This window comes from Bombina bombina, chromosome 1, assembly GCF_027579735.1.
Source record: "Bombina bombina isolate aBomBom1 chromosome 1, aBomBom1.pri, whole genome shotgun sequence".
In the NCBI taxonomy this organism is placed as follows: domain Eukaryota; kingdom Metazoa; phylum Chordata; class Amphibia; order Anura; family Bombinatoridae; genus Bombina; species Bombina bombina.
The window spans coordinates 440,123,506-440,140,249 of record NC_069499.1 but is presented as its reverse complement, the minus strand read 5'-3'; the positions used below and the strand labels follow the sequence as shown (position 1 = coordinate 440,140,249).

General features: G+C 42.9%; 1 protein-coding gene across 1 annotated transcript in view; it reads left to right on the top strand.

Moving 5' to 3' along the window:
• The window catches only part of STK39 (serine/threonine kinase 39), a 1,002,247-nt gene that overhangs the window by 212,908 nt on the left and 772,595 nt on the right, over nt 1-16,744 (top strand). The window contains exon 5 of the mRNA XM_053698395.1: nt 6,497-6,552. Within this exon, the coding sequence (XP_053554370.1) occupies nt 6,497-6,552 (56 nt within the window). The remainder of the gene's footprint in view (nt 1-6,496; nt 6,553-16,744) is intronic.

The following is a 16,744-nucleotide window of genomic DNA, read 5'->3' as shown; positions in this document are numbered from 1 at the left end:
TGGTTTCATATACCTTTAAATGCATGAACTATTTTCATCAGGTGGTCATTTTTAGTAGAACATCAGTATGTTGCTAAACAACTGTAACCCTATGGTAGCTCTCCCCACATTTACCTGTGATCAACACAGCTACAATAGACACACAAATATATGGGACTTCTGTGTTTAGTTAGTTTAATTAGTTTTTTTTTAACATAATATTGATATAAACATATATATATATATATATATATATATATATATATATATATATATATATATATATAAACATATGTTTCTCCAACATAGGTGTGTCCGGTCCACGGCGTCATACTTACTTGTGGGATATTCTCTTCCCCAACAGGAAATGGCAAAGAGCCCAGCAAAGCTGGTCACATGATCCCTCCTAGGCTCCGCCTTCCCCAGTCATTCTCTTTGCCGTTGTACAGGCAACATCTCCACGGAGATGGCTTAGAGTTTTTTGGTGTTTAAATGTAGTTTTTATTCTTCAATCAAGAGTTTGTTATTTTAAAATAGTGCTGGTATGTACTATTTACTCTGAAACAGGAAAGAGATGAAGATTTCTGTTTGTAAGAGGAAAATGATTTTAGCAACCGTTACTAAAATCGATGGCTGTTTCCACACAGGACTGTTGAGAGGAATTAACTTCAGTTGGGGGAAGCAGTGAGCAGACTTTTGCTGCTTGAGGTATGACACATTTCTAACAAGACTCGGTAATGCTGGAAGCTGTCATTTTCCCTATGGGAACCGGTAAGCCATTTTCTTTGTTTAAGTAAAAGAATAAAGGGCTTCATTAGGGCTTAAAAAACTGGTAGACATTTTTCTGGGCTAAAACGATTACTTTACTAAGTATATTTGGCAGATTATTACTTTTAATAGTTGTTAAATCTTGGGGATTGTTTTAATAAAAACGGCAGGCACTGTATTGGACACCTTTTTCACTGGGGGCCTTTTCTAGTCATAGACAGAGCCTCATTTTCGCGCCTCTAATGCGCAGTTGTTTTTGGAAAGCATGGCATGCAGATGCATGTGTGAGGAGCTAAGAACCACTGAAAAAGCTTATAGAAGGCATCATTTGGTATCGTATTCCCCTCTGGGCTTGGTTGGGTCTCAGCAAAGCAGATACCTGGGACTGTATAGGGGTTAAATGTAAAAACGGCTCCGGTTCCGTTATTTTAAGGGTTAAAGCTTTCAAATTTGGTGTGCAATACTTTTAAGGCTTTAAGTTACTGTGGTGAAATTTTGGTGAAATTTGAACAATTCCTTCATACTTTTTCACATATTCAGTAATAAAGTGTGTTCAGTTTAAAATTTAAAGGGACAGTAACGGTTTTATTGTAAAACGTTTTTTGTGCTTTGTTAACAAGTTTAAGCCTGTTTAACATGTCTGAACCATCAGATAACGATGTTCTATATGTATGAAAGCCAATGTGTCTCCCCATTTAAATATATGTGATATATTTGTGTCATAATGTCCAAACAAAGTAGGGATAATAATGCCATAGATATGATATTGCCCAAGATGATTCCTCTAATGAGGGGAGTAAGCATGGTACTGCATCATCCCCTTCTGTGTCTACACCAGTTTTGCCCACACAAGAGGCCCCTAGTACATCTAGTGCGCCAATACTTATTACCATACAACAATTAATGGCTGTAATGGATAATTCTATTGCATGCATTTTTTTCCAAAATGCCTACTTATCAGAAAGCGTGATTGCTCTGTTTTAAACACTGAGGAGCAAGAGGACGCTGATGATATCTTTTCTGACATACCCTCACACCTATCTGAAGGGGCCAGGAGGGAGGTTTTGTCTGAGGGAGAAATTTCAGATTCAGGGAAAATTTCTCAACAAGCAGAACCTGATATTGTAACTTTTAAATTTAAATTTCAACATCTCCACGCACTACTTAAGGAGGTATTATCTACTCTGGATGATTGTGACAATTTGGTCATTCCAGAGAAATTAGGTAAGATGGACAAGTTCCTAGAGGTTCCGGTGCCCCCCGATGTTTTTCCTATACCCAAGCGGGTGGCGGACATAGTAAATAAGGAGTGGGAAAGGCCCGGCATACCCTTTGTCCTCCCCCTATATTTAAGAAATTTGTTTCCTAAAGTCGACCCCAGAAAGGACTTATAGCATACAGTCCCCAAGGTCGAGGGGGCGGTTTCTACTCTAAACAAACGCACTTCTATTCCTATAGAAGATAGTTGTGCTTTCAAGATCCTATGGATTAAAGGTTAGAGGGTTTGCTTAAAAAGATGTTTGTTCAGCAAGGTTACCTTCTACAACCAATTTCATGCATTGATCCTGTCACTACAGCTGCGTGTTTCTGGTTCGAAGAACTAGAAAAGTCGCTTAATAAAGAATCTTCGTACGAGGAGGTTTTGGACAGAGTTCAAGCTCTTAAATTGGCTAACTCTTTTTTATTTTAGATGCCGCTTTGCAATTAGCTAGATTAGCGGCGAATAATTCAGGGTTTGCTATCGTGGCGCACAGAGCGCTTTTGCTTAACATCCCTTTCAAGGGTAAAACACTGTTTGGCCCTGACTTGAAAGAGATTATTTCAGACATCACTGGGGGAAAGGGCCACGCCCTCCCACAGGATAGGTCTTTTAAGGCTAAAAATAGGCCAAATTTTCGTCCCTTTCGCAGAAACGGACCAGCCTCAAATTCTACACCCTCTAAGCAAGAGGGTAATACTTCTCAAACCAAGCCAGCCTGGAGGCCGATGCAAGGCTGGAACAAGGGTAAGCAGGCCAAGTCACCTGCCACTGCTACCAAAACAGCATGAAGTGTTGGCCCCCGATCTGGGAAGGATCTGGTGGGGGGCAGACTTTCTCTCTTTGCTCAGGTTGGGGCAAGAGATGTTCAGGATCCTTGGGCGCTAGAAATAGTTTCTCAAGGTTATCTCCTGGAATTCAGGGAACTACTCCCAAGGGGAAGGTTCCTCGGGTCTCAATTATCTTCGAACAGGCATTCTTACACTGTGTAGAAGACCTGTTAAGCATGGGTGTGATTCATCCTGTTCCATTAGGAGAACAAGGGATGGGTTTTTACTCCAACCTGTTCATAATTCCCAAATAAGAGGGAACATTCAGACCTATTTTAGATCTCAAGATTCTAAACAAGTTTCTAAGGGTTTCATCATTCAAAATGGAAACCATTCGAACGATCCTTTCTACCATCCAGGAAGGTCAATTCATGACCACGGTGGACTTAAAGGATGCGTACCTACGTATTCCTATCCACAAGGAACATTTTCGGTTCCTAAGGTTCGCCTTTCTGGACAAGCATTACCTGTGGCACTTCCATTCGGATTAGCCACTGCTCCAAGGATTTTCACAAGGGTACTAGGGTCCCTTCTAGCGGTGCTAAGACCAAGGGGCTTTGCAGTAGTACCTTACTTGGACGACATCCTGATTCAGGTGTCGTCTCTGTCAAAAGCAAGGGCTCATACGGACATTGTCCTAGCCTTTCTCAGATCTCACAGGTGGAAAGTGAACATAGAAAAAAGTTCTCTGTCCCCGTCAACAAGAGTTCCCTTCTTGGGAACAATAATAGTTTCCTTAGAAATGAAGGTTTTTCTGACAGAGGCCAGAAAATCAAAACTTCTAAGCTCTTGTCAGGTACTTCATTCTGTTCTTATTCCTTCCATAGCGCAGTCCATGGAAGTAATAGGGTTGATGGTTGCGGCAATGGACATAGTTCCTTTTGCACGAATTCATCTAAGACCATTGCACCTGGGCATGCTCAGACAGTGGAATGGGGATTATACAGTCTTGTCTCCGACGATACAAGTAGATCAAATAACCAGAGATTCACTCCGTTGGTGGCTGACCCTGGACAACCTGTCACAGGGAATGAGCTTCCGCAGACCAGAATAGGTCATTGTCACGACCGACGCCAGTCTGGTGGGCTGGGGCGCGGTCTGGGAACCCCTGAAAACTCAGGGTCTATGGTTTCGGGAAGACTCTCTTCTCCCGATAAACATAATGGAACTGAGAGCGATATTCAATGCTCTCAAGGATTGGCCTAGACTAGCAAAGGCCAAATTCATAAGGTTTCAATCAGTCATCATGACGACTGTTACATATATCAACCATCAGGGGGTAACAAGGAGTTCCCTGGCGATGGAGGAGCATCCGGGGGAGTGGGAACTCCATCTGGAAATCTTTGCCCAAATAACTCACTTATGGGGCATTCCAGACTTGGTTCTGATGGCCTCTCGTCAGAACTTCATGGTCCCTTGTTACGGGTCCAAATCCAGGGATCCCAAGGCGACTCTATTGGATACAATAGTAGCACCTTGGATCTTCAACCTAGCTTATGTATTCCCACCGTTTCCTCTCATTCCCAGGCTGGTAGCCAGGATCAATCTGGAGAGGGCTTCGGTGACCTTGATAGTTCCTGTGTGGCCACGCAGGACTTGGTATGCAGACCTGGTGAATGTGTCATCGACTCCACCATGGAAGCTACCTTTGAGACAGGACCTTCTTATTCAGGGTCCATTTGAACATCCGAATCTGGTTTTCCTCCAACTGACTGCTTGGAGTTTGAACGCTTGATTTTATCAAAGCGTGGGTTTTCAGATTCTGTAGTAGATACTCTTATTCAGGCTAGAAAGCCTGTAACTAGAAAAATTTACCATAATATATGGAAAAAATATATCTGTTGGTGTGAATCTAAAGGATTCCCATGGAACAAGATAAAAATTCCTAAGATTCTTTCCTTTCTACAAGAAGGTTTGGAGAAAGGATTTTCTGCGAGTTCTCTGAAGGGACAGATCTCTGCTTTATCTGTTTTACTTCACAAAAGGCTAGCAGCTGTGCCAGACGTTTAAGCGTTTGTTCAGGCTCTGGTTAGAATCAAGCCTGTTTACAGACTTTTGACTCTTCCCTGGAGTCTTAATCTAGTTCTTTCAGTTCTTCAAGGGGTTCCGTTTGAACCCTTACATTCCATAGATATTAAGTTATTATCTTGGAAAGTTTTGTTTTAGGTTGCAATTTCTTCTGCTAGAAGAGTTTCAGAGTTATCTGCTCTGCAGTGTTCTCCGCCCTATCTGGTCCATGCAGATAAGGTGGTTTTTACGTACTGAGCCTGGTTTTCTTCCGAAGGTTGTTTCCAACAAAAATATTAACCAGGAGATAGTTGTACCTTCTTTGTGTCCGAATCCAGTTTCATAGAAGGAACGTTTGTTACACAATTTGGACGTTGTCCGTGCTCTAAAATTCTATTTAGATGCTACAAAGGATTTTAGACAAACATCTTCCTTGTTTGTTGTTTATTCTGGTAAAAGGAGAGGTCAAAAAGCAACTTCTACCTCTCTCTCTTTTTGGATTAAAAGCATCATCAGATTGGCTTACGAGACTGCCGGACGGCAGCCTCCTGAAAGAATCACAGCTCATTCCACTAGGGCTGTGGCTTCCACATGGGCCTTCAAGAACGAGGCTTCTGTTGATTAGATATGTAAGGCAGCGACTTGGTCTTCACTGCACACTTTTACTAAATTTTACAAGTTTGATACTTTTGCTTCTTCTGAGGCTATTTTTGGGAGAAAGGTTTTGCAAGCCGTGGTGCCTTCCATCTAGGTGACCTGATTTGCTCCCTCCCTTCATCCGTGTCCTAAAGCTTTGGTATTGGTTCCCGGACACACCTATGTTGGAGAAAACAGAATTTATGTTTACCTGATAAATTACTTTCTCCAACGGTGTGTCCGGTCCACGGCCCGCCCTGGTTTTTTAATCAGGTCTGATAATTTATTTTCTTTAACTACAGTCACCACGGTATCATATGGTTTCTCCTATGCAAATATTCCTCCTTTACGTCGGTCGAATGACTGGGGAAGGCGGAGCCTAGGAGGGATCATGTGACCAGCTTTGCTGGGCTCTTTGCCATTTCCTGTTGGGGAAGAGAATATCCCACAAGTAAGGATGACGCCGTGGACCGGACACACCGTTGGAGAAAGTAATTTATCAGGTAAACATAAATTCTGTTATTTCTTAAACATCCATACAATTTTATTGAATACTAGTGGTGAAGCCCGTGTACACGGGCCGTTTTCTTTATCACACCCGTCACACCCACACTCCGCCATGTCCACTTCTGCCCGACCACGCCCCCGCTGCGCACACAACTGACGACGGTGACGGACGCGTTACAAACACATTTATAGTGTAGATGACAGATGTTTTCCATGTTTTAAAAATGTTTTGCATTTGTTAGTAACAGTCTTCTGCTATCGTAATTTGTAGGACAGAAAATGAAAATCTGATGTCTTTGTAAACTGCTTGATGGTGTTGTTTTTTTGCCAGGCGAAAGTGATTTACAGCACTAATGTTAACTTGACTATATTTTCTAGACCGTTCATTATTACTACCCTGAACACCTTGACAAAATTATAAGGGTTGTCTTTATTCATGTGATAATATGTAAATGTATTTGTGAAATCAATTTTTGTTACAAAATTATTCAAATGTAATATTTTCTCTTAGGGATTTAAAGGCAGGAAATATACTTTTGGGAGAAGATGGATCAGTGCAGATAGCAGGCAAGTTCAATGATACGAAATAAAATCATTTTTCATGCTTCTCATATGTAGAGAAAACACTGTTAGCAATCTGAATTTATTTTACTCAGTGTCTAATTTTTCAGTGTTAGTTCCTTGTGAATAAAACTTTAATATAGTACCGAGTATTAATAAGACTGGGGTTTAATCTGTGAGCCCAGAAGTCAGGGGTGATGGGTCAGATCAATACAAAACTATTTATTGAAGACCCTTCTAGGTTGTTATTGTAACGTCTTCTTTGTTTTTACAATAAAAACCAATTAAATATAGCCGTGTTCTCTTTACTAGCAGTTTAATGCAGTGTCATGGGAACAATATTGCACAATATCAGTCCAGTTGCTGGAATAAAATAGCTAAGGGCCATGTAATGAAACGCTACTTAGCAGACATGGCCCTTCAGGAATCCCAAACTATATCAAAGCTTACTCAGGCAATAGTAAAATGATTCAAATATTTTTTTTATTTTTTTATTTTACTCATGCAAATGGTTAATGGATCTCATAATTATGTTTTGTTTTGAAAAAATAAAGTATGGGATTTGTATTCCCTAATGTTATAATTTTATGATAATGTCCACAGGGCACAGGGAGGAATACTGTTCAACACAAAAAAAGTGTGTGTGTGATATTGCGAAAGTAGAGTTCACATTGGAAATCCTTTTTAACTGTATGTCTTTCATCAGATGGTGAGAGTCCACAATACATCACATTTAATTAGAGTCCAATCAGCTAGGAGGGGGAAAAAACACCCCAACATGCCAAAGCTTAAATCTTTCCCTCTTACCCCTAATCCTCAGTCATTTTTTTATTCCAAGATGGAGTTAAGAGAACTCTGAATTAGAAAAAACAAACACAATCCCCAATAAGGCGTTCAAAAACCCAAGAAGGGGGTATATTTATCAAGCAGCAGATGCTGCATCGATACCCCATCATTTCTAGTCCGCCAGAAATGGAAGTTAAGAAGCAGCGGTCCTAATATCACTGCTCCTTAACTTCTCTACCACCTTTTAGGTGGCGGACTGAAATCATCCCGATCCGATCAGGATGATTGACTGTCCATGCTAGCGGCCCGTGAGCAGGGGGCAGCATTGCACAAGCATTTCACTAGAAATGCTTGTGCAATGATAAATGGAGACAGCGTATGCCTCTTGTTAAATTTACCCCATGGACTAAACAGTGAGAGTGTTAAAAGTGTAAAATGTACAATGTAAATACTCAAATAAAATTACACAAATCAGTGGAATATATAAATTCAGGACAGCTCCACTTCCATCTGTCTGGGAAACTGTCTGCTATTCATCCGAAAAATGATGGCCTCTTGTCTGAATCATGAGCTTCCCTGATATTGTGCCTGTTTTCGTGATCCTCAGACAGATCTAATAAATACCCTAATGGTTCCCTGGTAGTGCAGCCTGATTTACATATGGCTAGATTTAGAGTTTGGCGGCCAAAGGGGTGCGTTAGCTACGCATGCTTTTTTTCTCCCGCACCTTTTAAATACCGCTGGTATTTAGAGTTCACAGAATGGCTGGGTTTTCATTGCGTTAGGCTCCAAAAAGGGAGCGTAGAGCATAATTTAACGCCACTGCAACTCTAGATACCAACGGTGCTTACGGACGCGGCCAGCTTCAAAAACGTGCTCGTTCACGATATCTCCATAGAAAACAATGGGGCAGTTTGAGCTGAAAAAAAACCTAACACCTGCAAAAAAGCAGCGTTCAGCTCTTAACGCAGCCCCATTGTTTTCTATGGGGAAACACTTCCTACGTCTGCACCTAACACTATAACATGTACCCCGAGTCTAAACACCCCTAACCTTACACTTATTAACCCCTAATCTGCCGCCCCCGCTATCGCTGACACCTGCATATTATTATTAACCCCTAATCTGCCGCTCCCTACACCGCCGCAACATACATTATAGTTATGTACCCCTAATCTGCTGCCCCTAACACCGCCGACCCCTATATTATATTTATTAACCCCTAATCTGCCCCCCACAACGTCGCCGCCAGCTACCTACAATAATTAACCCCTAATCTGCCGATCGGAGCTCACCGCTACTATAATAAATGTATTAACCCCTAAAGCTAAGTCTAACCCTAACACTAACACCCCCCTAAGTTAAATATAATTTTTATCTAACGAAATAAATTAACTCTTATTAAATAAATTATTCCTATTTAAATCTAAATACTTACCTGTAAAATAAACCCTAATATAGATACAATATAAATTATAATTATATTGTAGCTATTTTAGGATTAATATTTCTTTTACAGGCAACTTTGTATTTATTTTAACCAGGTACAATAGCTATTACATACTTAAGAACTATTTAATAGCTACCTAGTTAAAGGGATACTAACCCCACGTTTTTTCTTTCATGATTCAGATAGAGCATGCAATTTTAAGCAACTTTCTAATTTACTCCTATTATCAATTTTTCTTTGTTCTCATGTTATCTTGATTTGAAAAAGCAGTAATAAAAGGTTAGGAGCCGGCCCATTTTTTTGTTCAGCACCTTGGTAGAGCTGCTGATTGGTTTGCTACATTTAGCCACAAATCAGCAAGTGCTACCCCTGTGCTGAACAAAAAATGGTCTGGCTCTAAAGCTTACAGTACTGCTTTTTCAAATCAAGATAGCATGAGAACAAAGAAAAATTGAAAAGGAGTAAATTAGAAAGGTGCTTAAAATCTCATGCTCTATCTGAATCATGAAAGAAAAAAATTGGGTTTAGTGTCCCTTTAAAATAATTACAAAATTACCTGTAAAATAAGTCCAAACCTAAGTTACAATTAAACCTAACACTACACTATCAATAAATAAATTAAATAAACTACCTACAATTATCTACAATTAAACCTAACACTACACTATCAATAAATAAATTAAATACATTTCCTACAAATAAATACAATTAAATAAATTAACTAAAGTACAAAAAATAAAAAAATATTTACAAACATTGGAAAAAAATTACAATTTTAAACTAATTACACCTACTCTAAGCCCCCTAATAAAATAACAAAGACCCCCAAAATAAAAAAATGGCCTACCCTATTCTAAATTACAAAAGTTCAAAGCTCTTTTACCTTACCAGCCCTTAAAAGGGCCCTTTGCGGGGCATGCCCCAAAGAATTCAGCTCTTTTGCCTGTAAAAAAAAACATACAATACCCCCCCCAACATTACAACCCACCACCCACATACCCCTAATCTAACCCAAACCCCCCTTAAATAAACCTAACACTAAGCCCCTGAAGATCTTCCTACTTTGTCTTCACCATGCCAGGTATCACCGATCGTTCCAGGCTCCGAAATCTTCGCCCAAGCGGGGGCTAGACATCCATCATCCGGCTGAAGTCTTCTATCAAGCGACGGCTGAAGAAGTCCAGAAGAGGCTCCAAAGTCTTCATCCTATCCGGGAAGAAGAGTAGATCCGGACCGGCAACCATCTTCTTCCAAGCGGCATCTTCTATCTTCATTCGATGACGACCGGCTCCATCTTGAAGACCTCCATCACGGACCCATCTTCTTCTTCCGACGACTTCCCGACGAATGACGGTTCCTTTAAGGGACGTCATCCAAGATGGCGTCCCTCGAATTCCGATTGGCTGATAGGATTCTATCAGCCAATCGGAATTAAGGTAGGAAAATTCTGATTGGCTGATGGAATCAGCCAATCAGAATCAAGTTCAATCCGATTGGCTGATCCGATCAGCCAATCAGATTGAGCTCACATTCTATTGGCTGATCGGAACAGCCAATAGAATGCGAGCTCAATCTGATTGGCTGATTGAATCAGCCAATCGGATTGAACTTGATTCTGATTGGCTGATTCCATGAGCTCCGGTCAGCAGATTAGGGGTTAATACTTGAAGTTAGCTGTCGGCGATGTTAGGGAGGGCAGATTAGGGGTTAATACTATTTATTATAGGGTTATTGAGGCGGGAGTCAGGCGGATTAGGGGTTAATACATTTATTATACTAGCGGTGAGCTCCGGTCGGCAGATTAGGGGTTAATTATTGTAGGTAGCTAGCGACGTTGTGGGGGGCAGATTAGGGGTTAATAAATATAATATAGGGGTCGGCGGTGTTAGGGGCAGCAGATTAGGGGTACATAGGGATAACGTAGTTGGCGGCAGTGTACGGAGCGGAAGATTAGGGGTTAAAAAATTTAAATATAGTGGCGGCGATGTGGGGGACCTCGGTTTAGGGGTACATAGGTAGTTTATGGGTGTTAGTGTACTTTAGAGCACAGTAGTTAAGAGCTTTATAAACCGGCGTTAGCCCAGAAAGCTCTTAACTACTGACTTTTTTCTGCGGCTGGAGTTTTGTTGTTAGATTTCTAACGCTCACTTCAGCCACGACTCTAAATACCAGCATTAGAAAGATCTCATTGAAAAGATAGGCTACGCAATTGACGTAAGGGGATCTGCGGTATGGAAAAGTCGCGGCTGGAAAGTGAGCGTTAGACCCTTTAATGACTGGCTCCAAATACCAGAGGGCGGTAAAAACCAGCGTTAGGAGCCTCTAACGCTGGTTTTGACGGCTACCGCCCAACTCTAAATCTAGGCCATAGTTTCTTCATTTATATTACTATCCAGGGTGATAGCTAGAATAAAACATGAACAAACCTCAGCAATTCTGATTGCTCCAAAATGGCCTTGCAGTATTTGGTTTGGGGCTCTAATTAAAATGTCCTTGTGCTCACCTTTGGGGCTTCCACGCAAGAAGGGACTTCTTTCTCTTTCTTCCATTAGGATCTCAAAACTCTGATAAGGTTATTGATACTGTGATATAGGCTAGGAAACCTGCCACCAGGCATATTTATCATAAAGTTTGGAAAACCTTTTTATCCTGGTGTGCAAGCAAGGGATACCATTGGAATTCTTTCAGAATTCCTAGAGGTCTCAAGTTCCTGTAGGGTGGTTTGCAAAAAGGGCTTGTCAGCTAGTTCCCAGATTTCGGTCCTCTCTTTTTACATAAGTGGATTATTAAAATGCCTGATATTCAGGCTTTTGTTCAGACTCTGATCAGAATTGTATCAATTATTAGTCTAGTTTCTCCTCCATGGAATCTTAATTTGGTTTTGACGGTTCTTCAAGCCCCTCCTTTTATACCTATGCATGGTCTTGACCTTTGACTTTTATCCTGGAAAGTTTTTTTTTTCTCCTGAGCAAAATAATTTCTGAGCTTCCAGCTTTATCTTGCAAACCTCTTTTCCTGATTGTACATCAGGGCAAGCCTGTTATTCAGACTAGTTATTCCTTTCTTTCTAATGTGTGTGGCTTCTTCACAACTTGGATGTTGTGAGAGCTTTAACATTTTATGTTGAAACTACAAAGGATTTTAGTCTTTCTTCTCTATTTGTCCATTTTTTTTGGCCTTGCAAATGCCAGAAAGATATGACCGTTACCTTAGCCGATTGGCCTTATTTCTTATGACATACCTGGTAAATGGAAAGAGTTCCCATTGAGTGTATTTCTGCTTATTCTACTAGGGCAGTTGCCACTTCTTGGGCCATTTGTAATGAGGCTTCTATGGAGCAGAGCTTTAAGGTATCCACTTGGTCCTCTTTAGATACTTTATTGAAGTTTTATCATTTTGATGTGTATACCTGTTTTGACGCTGCTTTTGGAAGAATAATTATGCTGGCCATAGTGCCTTATCAGTAATTTATTTTCTCTACTTGCTCACATAAATGTGTGCTTGGGAAAGTGTAAGAATAGGAAAATGCCTAGGGGGCTGCATAAGAGTGGAAGAATGCTTGGGTGTATGCATAAGGGAGGAAGAGTTCTTGGGGTATATGCATAAGGGAGTGCTTAAGCTGCGGAATCTTTTGGCGCTCTACAAATAACCGATAATAATAATAATAATAAGCTGTGTTGTAAAAACACAATTCTGTTTGTGACAATCACAATAGTGCAATTGAGAGACACAATCAATTGTGAAAAATAAAATATGAAATCACGGCATTTGTAGAAGTAGGTGTCCTAAAGTGAGTTTTCCTGCAGATCCCTATAGCTGTACATAATATGACATAGTCTTCACATTTACATATGTATAAATGTGTATCCTGTTGACTTTATCCAGCCTCTTAATAGGGATGGATTGAGCATTAATGCATCAATATCACATATGTTATTAAACCTTTAAAATGTCTCCAGTGGACAATGCTTAACATGGGTGCAATATAAAAGACTCTTTGGAAAAATCTGTGAAAAAGTCTAACAGGTGCTGGAATAGCTCTTCCAAAGGCTTTAAAACCTTGAGGTGCTGAATTCAGTAGAGCCAAAACTGGGCTCGAAAAGTAGTTGAAAAGTGCGCTGCAAATATATTATAATTGTCAAAGTTTTTTGCTCCTTAGTGTAAACAGCACTTTCTTTCAAATATCCGAAAATCATTTTGCTAGTATGAGAATCAGACGAAATTGTGCTTTTGTTATCACGCCAAATCGAAAAGCAGCCTTTACGGACCGAAAATCAGCCACCGTGGCTTTAATTTTTTGTTACGGTTACCCTTAGTCTCGCTGAGAGATGGACCGCTTAGTAGCCTGGATCCCTATTGCTAAAGAGGGGAGAAGCTGCTTTCCATAGTATTCTATATGAGTCTCGCAAATATAGAATAATCTCCCTTAGCTGCAGTACAGCTAGGATACCCTTCTGCCCACAAAAACGAGTCAACGCTGCGATTGAGGGTCAAACAAGAACTCCAGACTGGGATGCCCAGCCTGCTTTTTATTAAGGTTACATGCACACAGGGCACTCCCAGGGGGAGAGGGGGGGAAGCACAAAATCCCCCATCACACATTTAGATAGAGAGCACTGTCCTTTGACAGGCCACAATAGGATTACAGTACTTAAGATAACAAGTTTACAAGTTCATCTTATCAATTAGCAGTCTGGCTCCAGAGGTGATTAGACAATGGGATTGGTTATCCCTAAACTTAGAGCTGAGGTCAGCAAATGTGTATTTAGGCAATAGTTTCTAAAAGCTGAAAAAAAAGAGTTAACTCTTTATGAAATGATACTTGTTACGGTTTTCTTGGAGCCCTTCTTAGGCGCTGGCTTGCTGGTTCAGGCATTGCTGCTGGGAAATAAGCTCTTCACAACAAAATAACTAATGCTTCTGTAACAGTGCTCCCTTTCTGTGGAACACTCTGGCAGACACGGTCTGACCCCTTTTCGGGGCAGACTAAGGCTGTCCAGACCGCTGGTTATGCGGGGCTGAGGTCGGTTTGTCTGGACAACCCATCGGCGTTGCCATTCTGTTTCCCAGGTCTGTAAGTAATGGTGAAATTGAAGGGTTGCAACGATAAGCTCCAAAGTAATAGCCTGCCGTTATCTCCAGAGACCCGGTTCAGCCACACCAATGGGTTATGGTCGGTGACCAGAGTGAACTCCTGACCATATAAATAGGGAGTCAATTTCTTTAATGCCCACACCAAAGCCAAACACTCCTTTTCGACCGCTGCATAGCTGACTTCGCGGGGCAGGAGCTTCCGGCTGATGTAGGCAACTGGATGCTCCCCTCCATCTTCGCCTACTTGGCTGAGGACAGCTCCCAGCCCGAACATGAAAGCATCTGTATGGACGATAAAACGTTTGTTAAGGGCTGGGGCCGCCAAGACAGGAGCGTTAATTAGAGCATTTTTGAGAGCCTGGAAAGCCGTTTCACAGTGGGGAGACCACAGGACTTGTCGAGGTAAGTTCTTCTTGGTCAAGTCAGTCAGGGGTTTGGCAAGTGTGCTGTAGTCTGGTACGAACCGTCTATAGTACCCTGCCGTGCCCAGGAAGGCTAGGACCTGAGTCTTAGTGATGGGGGTGGGCCAGTTGGCGACAGCTTCTATTTTGGCCGGCTCTGGTCGCTGCTTTCCACACCCCACCCGGTGACCCAGGTACTGTACCTCGGCCATCCCAAAGTGGCATTTTTCTGGCTTCAGAGTCAGGCCAGCAGCCCGTATCTGATCCAGAACCATTCCCACATGAGCTAAGTGGTCCTCCCAGGACTCACTGTGGATTGCTATGTCGTCCAGGTAGGCGCAAGCAAAACTCTGGAAGCCATCCAGGAGCCTATCCACCAAGCGCTGGAATGTAGCTGGGGCATTCTTCATCCCAAACGGCATTACCCTAAACTGATATAAGCCGAATGGGTTGACGAATGCCGACTTGGGGATAGCCTCCGGGGCCAGGGGAATCTGCCAGTAACCTTTGCAGAGGTCAATAGTGGTCAGGTAATTTCCCCTGGCTATACGATCGAGTAGCTCGTCTACCCTGGGCATAGGGTAAGCGTCCGTCATGGTATTTTCATTGAGCCTCCGATAGTCTACGCAGAACCGGGTGGTCCCATCTTTCTTGGGCACCAAGACAACTGGGGAGGCCCATGGACTATCGGAGGGCTCAATTACCCTGAGCTGGAGCATCTCATCGATCTCCTTCTTCATTCCTGTCCTAACTGCTTCGGGGATTCGGTACGGAGCCTGGCGCAAGGGAGCTTGTCCCGGAGTATCTACCTGGTGGGTGGTTAAAGTAGTGTACCCTGGCTTCGGGGAGAAGGTGAGGTGTTTGGACTGGAGGAGTTGGTTGAGCTGCTCCCTTTCAGTGGGGCTAAGTCGGTCCCCTATCTGAACCTGCGCCACTATACCTGTGGGGAGACTCTTTTCTAATAGGTCTGGAATGGGTAAACTGTCGGGGTCTTCCTGAGGGGAACAACATACGGCCGTCACGTTCTCTGGTCGCTCAAAATATTCCTTGAGCATGTTTACATGGAATGTCTTTCTAAGATTGTTGTCATGGCAGCTAGCTATCACATAAGTGGTGTCTCCCCTTTTCTCTACGATCTGGTAGGGACCCTGCCAGGACGCCTGCAATTTGTCTGTCTTCACCGGCTTAAGTACTAACACCTTTTGTCCTATGGTGAAGATTCTCTTTCGGGCCCCCCGATCGTACCATACTTTCTGTCTTCTCTGGGCCAACTGGAGATTAGCCCGCACGGATTTGGCTAATTGCTCCATTCGGTCCCTGAGTTCCAGCACGTATGGCACAATGGGGACACCGTCAGCCTCCATCTCTCCCTCCCAGTGCTCCCGGATCAGGTTTAGGGGTCCCCGTACCTTTCTTCCGTAGAGCAACTCGAAGGGAGAGAACCCTGTCATTTCCTGGGGCACCTCCCAATAAGCAAATAGGAGGTGCGGCAGGAAGCGTTCCCAGTCTCGGTATTCCTGAGTGAACGTCTTGAGCATTTGCTTGAGGGTCCCATTGAACCTCTCACACAGCCCGTTCGTCTGGGGGTGGTATGGGGAGCTCAGGAGGGACTTAATTTTGCAAACCTGCCAGAGTTGTTGGGTTAATTCAGCCGTAAATTGGGTGCCTCGGTCGGATAGGATTTCTTTTGGAAATCCTACCCGGGAGAACACCTGTACTAGTGCATTCGCTACCGTATCCGCTTGTATGTTGGATAGGGCGACAGCCTCTGGGTACCTGGTAGCGTAGTCCACTACGGTAAGAATGTAGCGCTTACCGGAGGGACTAGGGGTAGCCAGTGGTCCCACTAGGTCAATAGCAACCCGGCTGAAGGGTTCCTCTACAATGGGCATATTTACTAGCTGGGCTTTAGGGTGATCGCCTCGCCTTCCTACTCGTTGACACACATCGCAGGTGTTACAGTAAGTTCTAACGTCAGCGTGCACCCCTGGCCAAAAGAACGTGTGAGTAATGCGGTGTAGGGTACGGGTTACGGCTAGGTGGCCTGCTAAGGGGATGTCGTGGCCTATTTTGAGGATTTCTTGACGGTATTTGTGGGGCACTACCAGCTGTCGTCTACGCTGTCCCCTTTTCTCTGTCCAGCGGTATAGTTTCCCTTTTTCCCATAAGAATGTTTCGTTATCTGCCCCGCCCCCTCCGGTCTCTGCTCGTTCCCGGTACTTTTGTAAGGTCGGGTCAGTCTTAGACTCTGCCTCGAAAGCATCTGGGGTGTCCCAGGGTATGGGGCCTAACCTGTCAGGCAAGGTCGGGGTAGGTCTTACCTGTGTCTCCCACACTGGTGAGAGCTCTCGCTCCGTCCGGGCTTGGGCCCGTGTAGTCACTGGGTCCGCCTCGTTGTTGCATACTGGAGCATAGGCAGAAGTCATGGGGCCCAAATCGTTGCCCAGTAGTACTTCGGCAGGTAAAT